The 14,877-nt window shown below is 33.3% G+C and overlaps 5 protein-coding genes across 6 annotated transcripts in view; all 5 read right to left on the minus strand.

The window, feature by feature from the left end:
* Window positions 1-14,877, minus strand: part of Rpt2 (26S proteasome regulatory subunit Rpt2) — a 123,485-nt gene that overhangs the window by 26,198 nt on the left and 82,410 nt on the right. The gene's annotated exons all lie outside the window — the stretch shown is intronic.
* CSN4 (COP9 signalosome subunit 4) lies at window positions 49-1,266 on the minus strand. The gene has a single exon (XM_080155443.1). The coding sequence runs from the start codon at window positions 1,264-1,266 to the stop codon at window positions 49-51; it is 1,218 nt and encodes a 405-aa protein (XP_080011569.1).
* On the minus strand, window positions 2,037-9,407 carry LOC145315461 (mitochondrial coenzyme A transporter SLC25A16-like). The gene is made up of 8 exons (XM_080155444.1): window positions 9,242-9,407; window positions 6,506-6,633; window positions 5,814-5,936; window positions 5,073-5,136; window positions 4,618-4,704; window positions 2,938-3,037; window positions 2,382-2,471; window positions 2,037-2,157 (listed from the first exon to the last, which is right to left on the minus strand). Exons 1-8 carry the CDS (start codon window positions 9,405-9,407, stop codon window positions 2,037-2,039), a joined length of 879 nt encoding a protein of 292 aa, XP_080011570.1.
* Window positions 9,619-10,473, minus strand: LOC145315462 (cytochrome b-c1 complex subunit 7-like). Its single transcript, XM_080155445.1, has 3 exons — window positions 10,231-10,473; window positions 10,000-10,070; window positions 9,619-9,691 (listed from the first exon to the last, which is right to left on the minus strand). The coding sequence occupies exons 1-3, from the start codon at window positions 10,471-10,473 to the stop codon at window positions 9,619-9,621; spliced, it is 387 nt and encodes a 128-aa protein (XP_080011571.1).
* On the minus strand, window positions 11,171-14,013 carry LOC145315463 (caspase-3-like). The gene is made up of 6 exons (XM_080155446.1): window positions 13,846-14,013; window positions 13,275-13,395; window positions 12,886-12,949; window positions 12,700-12,798; window positions 12,390-12,606; window positions 11,171-11,644 (listed from the first exon to the last, which is right to left on the minus strand). Exons 1-6 carry the CDS (start codon window positions 14,011-14,013, stop codon window positions 11,171-11,173), a joined length of 1,143 nt encoding a protein of 380 aa, XP_080011572.1.

Genomic DNA, 14,877 nt, shown 5'->3' on the forward strand with positions numbered 1-14,877 from the left:
CATTGAATGTTCACATATACTCACATCAATACATAGTAAAATAAAAGTTTAGGAGACCATTTGAGACCCAATGGTCTTGTTCATCCAGTCCGGCTCCACCACGCCTATCTTGTCAATGATACTGTTCACCTGGAAGCAGAGATGTTGGATCTGCTTGTCCCAGGAATCCAGAACTTCCCTGGTCTCAAAGTGTACAATGGAGTCAATCTGGTCAATGTGTCCTTGAAGCCTTCCCTCCGTGATCATCTTGCTAGCCACTCGTTCCGCCTTCTCGGGAGGAATCTCAAGAAGCGCGCCCAGACCACTGAACGTTATATTGTTGTACAACTTTGATGCAGCAAGGATGTTATGCTCCACAACTGCGTGATTTAAAATTGTAGACCCGTCGGCCATTGTAGCTTTCTGGTGTGTCTGAAGCAGGGACTCAAACTCAACTAACTCGGCACGCTTGATCAGCCGGTCCAGATACATTTTCTCGAGAATATTAAAGCAAGGCAGCTGTTGGGAACGCTCGTCCTTGTAGAGAGTGGCCAACATACGGCTACGCTGCTGCCCAGCGGATGCAAGGATAGCGCAGATTGTGGCGCTGCGCAGGGCTGTCATACGCTCACTCTCGTGTATGGCTGTCTTGTAGGACAGCTCATTATACTTTTGGGCAGCTTCGATAAATTTGCGTTTATAGTCAAGAACACGACCCTGACACACCTTGTACACAATCTGTAGCTCTTCATTCTTAGTTCTTGCCTGTAGGGGTGTGGAACGATTGATGTAGGATTCGCCCTGAATGTGATCTTCATCCTCCAGGTAAAGTCTGGCAATCTTAAGATAAGTTTCAAGCTTGTAGTCGATGGTGTATTGTTTCTGTCCAGTTTCAAGGGGAATGCCAACCAGAGTTTGTGCCGCTTGCTTCCAGTTCTGCTCCCGCTCGTAGATGTCCGCCAGATGTTGGCGGATGGACCCAACCTGCTCCTCGAAAGAAATTACTCTTGGCGCAATCTTTTCCAGAGTGTAGTGAGACACGGCCTTGCTAACACTGTCCTCAAGATTTTGAAGAATAGTTGAGATTTCAGTAAGCAGCTGGCGTGAAATTACCAAGGACACATTTTCGTCCACAATGGCCTCAATAAATGCGCGAAGTCCCTCAACAAGCTCGTCCTCTCCCAGACTAAGGATGTTGTGCAGAATTTCGCGGAATTTTTCTGACAGGTCCTTGTGTGGACCTGTGGTACTGATTAGGGCCTGGAGCGCACCCTTAAACTGAGACATTTTTATTTTTACTTCACTTTCTGAAAATAACAATTTATTTTTTTATTTTAAACTAATTAATGCTTTGTTTTCATTTCTGACAAATCAATTTCTGGTTTACATACAAAAAAATACATTTTTAATAAGAGTACAAAAACATTGATTTTATCTATTATGTATAAAGATATAAAAATGAGTAGGTAAATTTATAAAAAAAAAAAAGATTGTAAAAGTTCAGCTTTTTTGGTAGCATTGGTATTCCTTGATGAAAAAAGGTAATGCATACAGATTTTAAATATCTGATTTACATGAATAATTACAAGATTAGATGAAATAAAACCAAATTCGGATTAAAAAACAGATAACAGAGACAACATTTTTTTATAAAAGGAAATTAGGAGAAACTGGACTGAAAGAGAGAAAGAGGGTGGGGGGGGGGGCTAAGTATTTAAGGATATGAGGAAAGCCTCAGAATTAAAGAAATCAGCCCCCCCCCCTTCACTTGAAAAAAAATCAAAAATTTCTGGTTTGGCTAAATAAATAATAATATTGAATTTTTACATGAATGAGTTAAACAGAATATTAAATAAATTCAAATGCTTTTAAAAAATCAATTAAATAAATAAATAAATAAATAATAATCAAATCTTACAAAACTTTCTAATCAAGTCATTTAAACACAATTTCCTTAAATATTTTGATTGTCCAAGGTTTTCAATTTCAAGACAAACTACCTAAACTATTTCAATATAAATTTTCGTTTTAATTTTCTGTCTGAATTTTTCTTTTCATCACAACTTCTTTTTATCCTTGACAGATGTAGAGATTCCAAAAATATGTTTACAGGATTCATAAACACAGAATGACACAGCGTTCAATGGAACAGAACGTACAAAATTCACTGACATTCCCCTAGAAAAAAAGAAATAATGGCCTAAAAATACATGTAAATCCAGCATTGGGGAAGTTTCAGTAATGGAAAGAGGGATAACTCTGTAACCATTAGAGCTATTGAAAGCTAACATCAGAAGTAAAAGTTTGTATGTGATTTTTCATTATAGAAATCCTAGATTTTTAGGCCTTGAACAGTATATTTTAGGTAAGTATGTTATTCGTTGAATATATAATGATCTAACCTGTACCAACCCCGTCTAATTCCATGATTGTAGTAGGTATCCTTTAACAACAAAAGCAGTTTAGTTCCATCTCCTAACTGCATTCTCCTTCTAAAATAAAATAATATTAATAATTTTTTTCATGATTTGAATAGCGAGGCAAGGCAGCCGCATATTTTTCCAGCATCTACTTGATATAATGATCACAATTTTCTAACATACCTAGTTAAGTAGGTATAAGAATTTTTAAGCTTAATAGAAAATGCTGTAAAAAAAAATATGACATGCAATTTAAACTTCCTTTCCACTTGTCAAATCACAATATTTTGCATGGTTTTGATTATATGTTATAATTTTTTAAGTAGCAATTCTATTTTCATTTTATAAATAAAATGTAGTTATGTTATGTACAACGATATTACGATATTTAGATATCATTTGATCAATTTAAGTAGTATCTAGTACAAATTATATATCAAAATACAATTGAAGTCTAATCATTATTATTTTACATAGATACTTATCACTTTAAGTAGAATCTAGTACAAATCTTAAATCAAAGTTAAATTTTTTTTACCTTATGACATCCAAAGGATAGCATACTGACTGCGCCAGTGCTCCAGCCAGGCCTCCAGCTACCAGTCTGCCAGGTGTAGTCAACTGGTAGTGATCTTCTTCTGATAATATAATAATTGTTAGAATTTTATTTATTTTAGGAATGAAAAATCTAGGGTAAAGCGGGGCGATCTCGGTTTTGAGGTGAAGTCGGTATTTTTTTGACCACCTTCATTAAATGACATTTTTCTCCATGTTCTAATCGACTGACAGAAAAAAAACATAAGATCAAATTTGTTCCTTATTAAATTGCCTACAAAAAAGTATAAAATGAAATTTTTGTGAGATGAATTTTTAGGGTACTTATTGGGTCTTAAAGTCGGACGACAAAAATTTTTTTTTTCGATTTTTTTGCTTCGGTCGGAAAAACGGTAAGTTGGACAAAAACTGGTAAGAGCTAGAGCTTAGACGTCTTCAGGGGACTTATTAAGAATCTAATAGGCTATCCATTTCCGTTTAAAACTTTAAAAAAGCTTGTATAGTTTTTTCTTAAATCGACTAAAAGTGAAGCGGGGCGAATTCGGTTTTTTCACTTTTTATGCTAACTTTTTCAATTTTATATAAAAAAGTGAAATTTTCGAGAAAAAAAGTCAAATTTCTCGTACTTAGAAAAAAAAAAAAAAATTTTGTAGCAAAAATTGTCCGATCTTCATAATTTTTTTTTGTGAATGCTCTTTATTACATTTAGCAACTTTAACCTTTAGGGCATGCTGTAATTAAATCAATATGTCATAGGTTTTTTGAAGCTGGAAAATCGACCACAGATTTTGCCAAACTTTTCTCTTTTTTTCAACTTGATTTTTTTAGGAAATTTTGCTAATAGAACTAATTTTTTTTGGCCAAATCTATTCAAAATTGCCTGAATTTTAAGGATCAGGCCTTTAAAGTCATAAAAAGTTATTTTTTCTAGTAGTATTTTTATGTTTTTTATAAAAAAAAATTTCGAAAAAAAAGTCAAATTTCGCGTACTATGGAAAAATTATTTTTTTTGTAGAAAAAATTGACCTATCTTAATAAAATTTTTTGTGCATACTCTTTATTACATTGAGCAACTTTTACCTTTTGGGCATGCTGTAATAAAATCAATACGTCATCGATTTTTCGAAGCTTGAAAATGCCCTACCGACTTCGCCTCAAGGCGGGGCAAAGTCGGTGCCGTTTTAGAGATCAATTTTGACAAACTTCCCAAAGTCCTAGGTTTACGTCCTTTTAGGACCTGATCGACTTTTCCGAGATCTTTCTACTAGTCTTGGTCCTATTTTTAAAAAATAATTTTTACGATTTGCAGGTTCAAAAAACCGAAAAAAAGACCGAGTTCGCCCCGCTTTACCCTAACAAATAATATCATAGAAAATGACATGCATCTTAAAATATTTTAAAAGGGACTGGATAGAATCATTGTCATGTTGGTTTAATGCATTGTTTTATAAAAATTTAATAAGATTCTTTAAAATATATTCCCCATATCCCAAAGAACAAAAAATATTTGCTGAAAATTCTGTTTTTAACATGTTTGTAACTAAAAATGGGTTTGAAGAAATTGTTTGCCAGAATCCTTATCTCTTGTCCATGGTTACATTTAATACAGACCCTAGAAGCTACCGACAAGTACAGAGGCTCAACTCAAACTAGTATAACTTACCATGAGGTTTGTTGTCCTTGACCCGTAAAATATGAAGGTTCCATATCAATATAATCTTTATCTGTTCAAAAAAACAGAATGACAACCCTAAAAGTATTTAAAAAGTTAGATAAAAATAATTTAATAAAGATACCTAACAATTTTCCTGTATTTTAAGTTAAGAAACAAGGACAATTATGTCTATAGTTTGTTCATCAATTATTGACCGTAGATAAAAAAAACAGTGAAGTGTAGTGAATTACATAATGAAATGCCTTACTGACCGAAGTATAAAGTAAATAAGACAATATAGATGTTTGTAGAATAGTGTATACAAGTCTAGGCGGTGGTGTGTGAGTCAGTTATCTCTCCTTATTCGCACGCCACGTACCTGAGGGACGGACGAACAGACCGGCCTAAATTATAAAGTAGCAGCAAAACAGCTAATATTTAAAGGTATAAATCAAATTACAAACCTGACTGTGGAACTATTGCCATAATACTTGGAGTTAATCCACGATAAAAACCTATCAGTCCTTTCTAAAAACAATAATAAATTGATTAAAAACTCAAATTTAACTATATTTTTCAAACTCCCCCCCCTCCCCTAAAATCATTTTGAAATTTAATTGCTGGCAAAATTGCCAATATATTTTATAAGTAATTTTAATGTTTGGAAAATAACAAACATTAGGTGAAAATCTACTATACCTACCTTTTTATATATAGTTAAAGATGCTTTACTCAAACTTTTGTAACCAGCGTCATTCTAGTATCATACAAGATCATGGGTAATAGTTTTTATTTTCATGATTCTTGAATTTAAACATAACAAAGGAATAAGTTTTGCAGTTGATCTATAAATAGAATAGTAGGTATTTCATTGTCCGTGTATCATTCGTCTGTCCATACACATAATAAGGGACAGGTATAATTATAATTAACAGTACAATATCTCCACCCTCAAATTCAATAATAATAAACAAATACGGTCTTTAGTTTATCCTGACCATAGATGCAAAGAATTAGAACTGTCAACTATAACTAAGCTTGGTATTCCTCTGCTACTTCACATAATTATCCTATTTTACGACAATAACTTACTTAAAGCGAGAAGAAATGAGAAATAAACTTAACTTTTTAAATAAAAACGAGCATTTAGTTGATATTAATGAGATGTTTTTTTAACTTGTCTTTAACATTGTACCCATAATTGCCTTTGAATGGAAAGCCAAGTTAGCTCTAAGCGTATCAAGAGGGTAGGTAGCGACCATGCCAGAGACACCGCCAATGGAACCAGCCAGGAACCTGGTCAGGTGGGAACAGTGCATAGGATCGTCCTGATAATAAATTAATGTAATCGTTTGCTAAATCTGGTAAAATATATAAAACTAGAGAATATTAACTCAATGAACCTGTGTTCTTATTTATTAAGGGGGACCTATGTATTTTTTTAAAAAAAGCTATTATCAATTTGCGGGAACTAATAATAATGATTTGCTGGTATACCAGGTATAAATCTAACAAGAACTTCTTTTAACATAAATAAAATATGAGGCGGTTACCCTCTAAGTGCCTACCATGAATCCACACCCTCATTTTGAAATCGTGCGGTTTCAGTGCTTGATGGGGTTCCAGGACAAACGCAGGAGTCCCAAACGTCGGAGTGGACAAACGCAGTAGTGTTATAATATTAATTTAATTAAGTATTTTTATATAGGTTAGGTTAGGTTAAGATATGAATATACAAATAAGCCCTCGCATGGGTTAGGCATTTAAAAACCTACAAGATAGTTTAAAATAGGTTAGATTAGGTTAAGTTTCCACTCCGACGTTTGGGACTCCTGCGTTTGTCCTAGGACTCTTGACGGGAACTTTGAGAGAAAGCACCAAAAATAATGAGCCTTGCCTTTGAAAGAAATTTTTTCAGAACTTCGTAAATGGAGAACTGAATGCCTCCGTACGGAAATATCCGTATCATTTGAACCATATTTCCACGGAATAGTCCACTCACACCCTCAGCTTTCAATATATTAACTGAAAAAAATATAGGTAAATAAGTAAGGTACAATTAAAAAAAAAACTATGATATTTCTTAATATAGTTTATTTTCAAGTATCCTTATTTCGGGGAGTATATACAAAGTACCTATTTAAGTAAAAATAATACTTTTGCATGCTTTGCAGTTTTGGGACTGTGTAATATATATTCCTGATATGCCAAAAATCAAAGAAAAAAGGAACGATCAATAAGGAAATTGAATATCGTTTTTTAAAAACATTCTAGACAGCTAAAATATCATATAAGCCAATATTAATTTTAATTTAAAGAAAAAACTTTGTAAAGCGTTTGATGTTGTTGTATGGATATAAACCGAAATAAATAACGATAAATTGCGTTATTTTAACGGTCAATCATAACCCTTTATCCCAGGGGGGGGGGGGGGGGGGTTAATGCAACCATCTCGTAATCAATGTATAAATGGCACTTAGAATTCGAATTTTAATCTGAAATTTTGCATGAGTAATCCTTGGTCGGTCTATTTTCCCTAAATCGAACAAAAAGTTGGAAAAGTAACTGCTAACGGCTGGCGGCACAGCCGTTTGGCCATTTGTTGGGTATTTTCAAGGGAAACCCATCACGAAACCTCTCTCCACATAATGCTCTTTGCCGCTCCAAAACGTTTAAACGGTTCTAGTCGGTAGTTGCTGGTACCTAGGAATCTAAAAAATGGTTTTTTTTTTATCATATCACATGATTTAAAGCAAAAATATGTTTCAAAAAGTTGATTTCTACGTAATTTATGACAGATTTGCCCTAAAATTAGCCAAAAATCGGCTAAACGGCTGAGCCGTTAGCCGTTACTTTTCCAACTTTTTGTTCGATTTAGGGAAAATAGACCTACCAAGGATTACTCATGCAAAATTTCAGATCAAAATTCGAATTTTAAGTGCCATTTATACATTGATTACAAGATGGTTGAATTAACCCCCCCCCCCCCCCTTAAGCTTCTTAATTAGGGTTTGCAATCCGTATTCGGAATCCGCCCAATTTTAAGCCAATTTTGAAATCCGAATCCGTTTTTTAATAGCTGATTCGGATTCTTAATTGGTAGGCTAAAATTTGCGTCTTGATTTTTTCTTTCATCTCCGTCTTTTTGAAGGCAAAGATTATCATCATTATATATAATATCTTTTAATTCTGGTTCGATTCTCGGAAGTGAATTATAGAGAAAACCAACACATTAATTTTTAGTACATATGTAGCACCTAAATTTTTTAATTAAAAAAAAAAACTTTTAAAATATTGCTAAAATCCGGAATCCCCTTTTTTTGGACGGGTTCTTGTAAGAATCCAAATCCAGTCCAAAAATTTGACGGATTGCCATCCCTTTTCTTATTACATGTTTTTTCATTGACATCTGAAGATAGCAAACATTTTCGAAACAATTTGTTATGTCTGAATTGATTGATTGATTAGCCATAGTCTCTTAGGGTTTGGACCTAAGTAGTCATGGAGTAGGCTGAGACACTTTTGTATAGCTACTAGGGCTATCGAGCTCCACGTTCAAGCACATTATGACTTGACCCGCTATCTCATGAGAGCTACTCATTATTACCTCACCCTCGCCGAGTATGGCAGGTGTCCCAAATTAAGTCACCGTAATGAATGACGCTCTCCGCAGAGGAGCTTGGGATAAGGGTAGTACTGATATTATGTACTTGACTATTAAGTATCCAAACTTACTCAATAATCCCCTTCTTACACAACCAGGAGAAGTTGCGTGAATGTATTCAACTGAGAAATTCGAGTTGCCACATGGGGACTAGAACTCGAACTCTCATCACCGTAACTCAGTGCGTTACCACTGAGCTACGACGCCCCTTATTTATGTCTGAATAAATAAATTAATTCATTTTTTGTTTGTGAGTTAACATCTTATAGGTATTTTAGAAGCTGTATCTGAAATTATTGCTCTCTAGGATGTTTCTGAATGTCCTACTGAATAAGGGGGGGGGGGGGAGTTCTGACACATTTGCGTAACCCTGGTATATAGGCTTTATCTTTGAACTGAGAGGATAGGTTATTTGGGATAAAATCATTCTTATATGATGAATTTTTCCAAGTTTTAAATTTTTTTGGATAGGTTCCGGAGCTCCAGGCCTCTAGGTGGTCTCTGTACAGGTAAAAATGAAAAAAAAAAAAAAAAAATTTTAAGAGTTAGAGGTCAACTTATAAAACAAAATATGCATCTTTTTGAATGTTGTTCACATATTTGAAGAAAAAACATGCATAATTTTTTATAAGCTGACCTCCAACTCTTCAAAAAAAAGTTTTTTTTTTCATTTTGATAAGGTTTGATAAGGACAAAAAGTATTATGTGGAGATAGGTTCTTTGACTAACTTGCTCTTAAGATAGCCAAAAAAATGGCCAAACGGCTAAGACGCCAGCCATCAGGCGTTACATTTCCAACTTTTTGTTCGATTTAGGGAAAATAGACTTACCAAGCATTATTCATGCAAAATTTCAGATCGAAATTCGAATTCAAAGTGCCATTTAATTATTGATTACGAGATGGTAATTATTAGGTATTATCTTTTTAAGGCCTTGGCCTTACTACGACATCTTAAGGAGAGAACTCACTCAAAGCTGAAGTTATCCCGCAGTGGGTAAACTCAGTCTTCTGGGTCTGCAGCAGAATCTTAACCCGGTCTAGGGGCGCCACCACCGTTTTTCCCGCCATTCCTGCCACCCCACCAGCCACAAGCGACTTGAGCGCCAGGGCATATTTTCCACCACCCTCACTCATTTTATATCTACATTTTGTGCATAACTGAAAACAGGACAACTAAGTAGATTAAGACTAAAAAGAAGAAACAAATTGCAAGATCTACAATTTGACTGATTAAAAGAGCGTATAATAATTTATATTGTTCTCACCAAGCAAGTGTATTGTTATAATATACGACATAATTTATATTTAAATCTATGAACAGGCAAAACTACATTTAAGGAAAAATTTATGCATTCTTGCTCCATTCGGCTTTCTCAGCTAATTCTGCTCTAACTTCCTCCAACAACAAAGTCAGGTATCTGAAAATATTTAAATCTCAATTTCATTGTTCCTATTACGTATAAGAATGGAAGATTGTTTGTCCAGTACATCTGTCCATTGAGATATAACTAACGGCTGTTCCAACTATGAAGTAATTTTAGTATATTGATTCGAATCAGTTTTTCTACTTAAGAGAAGCATTGTCCCACTCCTAACAAAAAAAAATGACCCTCAATTTTTTTTTATTTAACTAATTTGAAGTAATGTATCCTCAAATTCTTTAAAAAAATTTTGGTGATAATTAATGAATCAATAATCCAATGATAAAAGATCTGAAATGTCTCACCTTCCTTTTTCTTGATCCTCCTCGAAGGTGGGCCACTGGTCTTTAGGTAGAACAGTCTTCATAACAGAGCACTGAAAAATATTTCTTTTTTAAACTTTGACATTAGTTTTTCGTTAAGTTTTCAGTCTTTAAATTCAAACCTGAGCCTCATAAATAGTTAAAGATTATGCAAGTCACTTCTTATTCTTAATTGAATTACCTTTGTTATGCTTCAAGTAAAAAAAACAATACCTGGAGAGCTCTCTGGATTCTGAATGCTCTTTCATCCTGAAGGTTCTGTGGTAGTCTCCTGATGGCCTCCTTAACCTCATCGTTTTCATACAGCACATCATCGTGATAGAGCCCGTACTGGTTGAAGCCAGACAGGTTGAAGGCCCACTTCTTGACAGCCATGTTGTTCACGAATGTTCTGGTCTGCTGCGTGGCAGAGAGATTGCGAGCAGTCAGGCTCAGGGCTCGAGAAAAAAACGCCATGTTGCTGCACTCTGTAATAGATAGAAAATTCATTTCATTGTAAACATTTCATATTTTTAATTTAATACATATACAAAAGTGTGAAAATATAACAAATGCAAATTAATGTAAATTGTAAAACAATAGGTAGTTAGCGTAAATTCTTTATGTAGTTGCAAAAGATTTTTTTTTTTTGACAACAAATATTAAGAGTGTTAACTTTAAAGATTGCACACAAACTAGTTTAGTTATTTGCTAAATATAACTGAAATGGTGCTAATTTTAAAGAATCAATCTAAAGAGGAAATGCACAGTAAACAAAATAATAAAATGAAGACTTAATTAGGTATTTAGATATAAAAAATAATAATTACATCAATCACAGATATAACTTTATTATTAAGTACTGAAATATTGATATTTTACTATAAAATGAGAAAAATTAAGAGAGCAAACAAGGCAGTTACGTAGATAATAAGCAATTCGATTTTTATCCAAATAAAATAAAATAATCTGAGTAGATTCAAAACTTTTGAGTACATAAAATAGAAACTATATAGGTAACAATAATATTATTACTAAATCACCAGAATTTTACGACAATTTGAGACAATAATTTTCTAGATGTATAAGCAGAAGAGGTTTGAAACTTATGAGCAACAATTTATGCGTTAGATTAATATGAATGGTACACGAATATATGACACATGTATCTATTTTACATGCAAATGCAATTTTCTTTGTTTTTAACTTGTCTGGTATCCATCTGTTCATTTTTCATCTTTGTCACTGGAACAAAACTTTCTTTCTGGCAATCTGAACAACGAGAACATTCTTTGGCCACTGATATCTGCTTTAAATACATTCGTCTTAGCAGGGTTGAATACATGAGAGGTGTTTGTTTCTTCTGGTGCAACTGTGGACGGGAAGGTACATTTGATTCTTTTTCAAGAGAAATAAATCTTGAAACAGCAAGTAAAGTATCCAGTAAAGAATCATTCATTGAGCTCTCATCAATTTTGTTGCACAATGCCTGGATAAACCAGGAGCCGGAGTCGCTACTTCGAAATGAATAATGGTCCCAGAAAGATGCTTGAAAAATAAGAAAATCTGAAAAATTTGGAATCCTGTAGGTGGAGGCTGAATCTTGGCTTGTATGTCGACGACGAACATCTATGCCTGGATCTGTGCTCTGAAAATAAAAAAAAATAAGAAACATTCTTAACAATATCAAAATATTATATTTTCTTAATTTTAAATGATATTTATTGAATCTATCTATTAGGGTGGGTCGATTTTAGAATTTCACATTAGTAGACATTGGCAAGGGTTACTGGGCCAATATAAAGCCCTGTGAAACTTGAAAGAGGGGTTTTAATTCAAAAACAACAGGGTATAAAATGTGCCCGCCCCCTTATAAAACAAAAAATTGAAATTCCTTCAAACACAGGCATGTTGCATATCAAAATGACCGCATTGAAATGCTGATTACAAATCTAAAAATCGTTTTGAAAAATATTGATTCAGTCTGAAATGATTTTCAAATAACCTACCAAAATGAACAATTTTGACTAAATCAGCTGTTTTCAGGTACTTAATGAGATCTTATTCCAACTAGGAGCCATATTTTTCAAAACGGTTTTCAGATTCGTAATCAGCATTTCAATGTGGTTATTTTGATATGCAACATGCCTGTGTTTGAAGGAATTTAAATTTTTGGTTTTATAAGGGGGTGGGCACTTTTTATACCCCCCGCGCGCCGGCAGCTATATGAGCCAAGTCAGTTTTGAAACTTGAATGGGGCTTATAATACATATATATGACTTCCACAATGATAACAGTAAAATCTAAAAAAAGGGGGAAATGGGTCCACCCTACTGTCTATAGGCACAGAGCATTACAACCAAATAATAATCTCCAATAAATAAATATCTTACCTTTCCCTGGCATGCCTGTACAAATATCAACTTAGGCTTGCCCGCAAGCAAAGGACATTTATCCGCTGCCAAGGGATACAAAATATCTTGGTCTACACGGTACATACTGTCGTTAGCAAATACTGTCCCATTGTCTTCTCCATGAGAAAGTATGAAAACAGCTAGGGCAGATATTTGAGAGGTTTCGCTACTTGTTTGTAAAGTATTCATCACATCCCTGAAAAATACATTTAATCAATGGAACGATTAGATACTTTACTTTATTAGAATCTGAAAAAATCTGACTAGGCTTTGATGGCTAAAAACTTACCTAATTTCCTTGCAGGTATAATCGTTGCAGATCTGGACTTCCCATTTTAGTGAGGTAAATGTTTTTTTGATTGCTTTTACATCATGTTCTGTTCCTCGCCTGTACAAAGAATTTATTTACATTCAAATAATCAAATGTTATAAAATAATTTAAGTTGTGTTGAAATAAAATAATCTAAATACCTACCTTTCAGTGAGATCAAATCGAGAATGAAATCTCTTGTGGTTAAATATGATCACCTTCTTAAATCCTAAACAATAAGTATACTCTTAATAAGGAATAACTGTTAAATACCTATTTATATTTTTTAACTTTTATGTCCAGAAAACCTTCTTATCGACATTAGCGCAGCTACTCTATATGCTTGATTGGTTTGGTTCACTTTTACATTCTTGCTCACTGCACTCGAAGGCAAACATGTTTGCATAATTATCTTAAATATAAAGCTATTTTCTAATAAAAAAAGAATGACTATCTCATTTTCAAAAGCAAGATATCTTACTACTGAATGCATAACAAAATACAATGTAACATTTTAATTGTTCTTGTTATTACAAAAATTAGTGTTAGCATACCTGTAATATCATAATGAAGACTATCTCTATGAGTAAGGGTAGAGGCCTGGCCTATGAGTGCACTGACCAGTCCATTAATATCTGCATCTTGGACTGCGGGACTTGCATCCACATCTTCAACCTTACATAAAGCTAAATAACTATTTATAATATTCTAAGAAGGAAACTTAACTAAGTAACATGAAGAGCTAGAGAGGGAGGAAGAGACATTCCCATCGTTAATTTGAGTAAAAGGGACAATTGCATGAAGTGCATTTAACGAGTTTGATTGCAGGCATAAGTTACAAGAACATTATCTAACATTAATTGTATTACCTATTAATAGCAATCATATCGGCACGACTAAAATAGTCTTCATGCTTTGTAAAAACAGGACAGTCATATAAATTGTATATTTTCAAAATTAAGATTTTCTAGTCTAAGTTTTTTAAATGGTAGAAAATTGAAATTCTTTCAAATATATATTGAACAGGAAAAATTAAGCAGATCACTAAATTCAAGTTTAAATGCATTCCGTGCAACTACCCCGTTAAGAACATTACTACAAAAGGGCCAAATCTTATAAGATTACCTGTTCTGGAAGCACAAGACTGTTCGTATCAGTTTCGCCATCATTAGTTGGCATCAATAGTACGGGTCGAGTTGTATTTATATTATCAATTCCAGCTCCTTGGTCATCTGAAGTTTTTATCACTTGAATATTGTTCTGACAAGGTAGTTCTCCAGTCTGTTCGGCCATGATTCATTTCTGAAAAAAAAAATGCTGGTTAGCAAACATAAGCATCAAAATTATCTTTCTGTTTCTACTAATAACACAAAATTAAAATGGGTAACAACAAAAAAACACTTTTTGGTCAATTTGGTTTGACTAACAAACAGAAACTTGTCAAATCAAGGCATTTTAGTTTTACAAAAGTAAATGGCCTTATGAAAATTGACTAAGCTCATGATCAGCTGTTTGAAAGAAACATGGCTACCGTAATGTCTATTTATAAACAAATGAAAAATCGTTTTTTATGAAATTTTTTGTTTTCGTAAAACAAAATGTTGATTTAATTTAATCTTCACCTTTTGATTTTTTCATTTTAATTAAACTTTACTCGGTATGAATTAATACTAATATATTTTATATTTTTTTTACAAGATTCAAAGTTGGGAGCTTTATTTTTGCCGAATGCCGCGTCTTTGTATTTCGCCATGAATTTGATTTCAAATGTAGACGACATTTTTACTGCTCATAGTTACCTAAATAAGGTACAAAACACCTTCAAAAAAAGAAATAAGTCCTTTAATTAGTACTATGACAAATGAAATAACATTAGTCTACTAATTAATACATAATTTACGTGATATACCAATTATAAGAAATTACAAATTGCAAAGACGACTTATAAAATATGAAAAGACGACATTTTAAAATCTTTGAAATCAGCGGCATTCGCGCAATGAGGATCCCAATTCCTTTTCAGATGTCAACTGGTTTATTTATTGACATTTGAAGTCAAAATTGTGCCTTAAACAATACGTGTTTACATTTTAATCATAAATAAAAAACTTTATTGTGTTATTATTTATCCTATTCATCTATATAATTTGTTTTTTC

This window comes from Acartia tonsa, chromosome 4, assembly GCF_053477335.1.
Source record: "Acartia tonsa isolate MP-2025a chromosome 4, ASM5347733v1, whole genome shotgun sequence".
NCBI lineage: Eukaryota > Metazoa > Arthropoda > Copepoda > Calanoida > Acartiidae > Acartia > Acartia tonsa.

Bases quoted from the DNA above. Each gene is read 5' to 3' on its own strand.
- CSN4 (XM_080155443.1), bottom strand. From the start codon at position 1,266: ATGTCTCAGTTTAAGGGTGCGCTCCAGGCCCTAATCAGTACCACAGGT.
- LOC145315461 (XM_080155444.1), bottom strand. From the start codon at position 9,407: ATGAGTGAGGGTGGTGGAAAATATGCCCTGGCGCTCAAGTCGCTTGTG. The intron at 3,038-4,617 runs GTAAGTTATACT...TTATATTATCAG, and splicing joins CAAGGACAACAAACCTCATG to AAGAAGATCACTACCAGTTG. The intron at 2,472-2,937 runs GTAAAAAAAATT...ATTTTATTTTAG, and splicing joins TATCCTTTGGATGTCATAAG to AAGGAGAATGCAGTTAGGAG.
- LOC145315462 (XM_080155445.1), bottom strand. From the start codon at position 10,473: ATGGCGTTTTTTTCTCGAGCCCTGAGCCTGACTGCTCGCAATCTCTCT. The intron at 10,071-10,230 runs GTATTGTTTTTT...AATATTTTTCAG, and splicing joins GAATCCAGAGAGCTCTCCAG to TGCTCTGTTATGAAGACTGT. The intron at 9,692-9,999 runs GTGAGACATTTC...AAATATTTTCAG, and splicing joins GAGGATCAAGAAAAAGGAAG to ATACCTGACTTTGTTGTTGG.
- LOC145315463 (XM_080155446.1), bottom strand. From the start codon at position 14,013: ATGGCCGAACAGACTGGAGAACTACCTTGTCAGAACAATATTCAAGTG. The intron at 13,396-13,845 runs GTAATCTTATAA...GCTTTATGTAAG, and splicing joins GTCTTGTGCTTCCAGAACAG to GTTGAAGATGTGGATGCAAG. The intron at 12,607-12,699 runs GTAAGTTTTTAG...TGTATTTTTCAG, and splicing joins TATACCTGCAAGGAAATTAG to GGATGTGATGAATACTTTAC.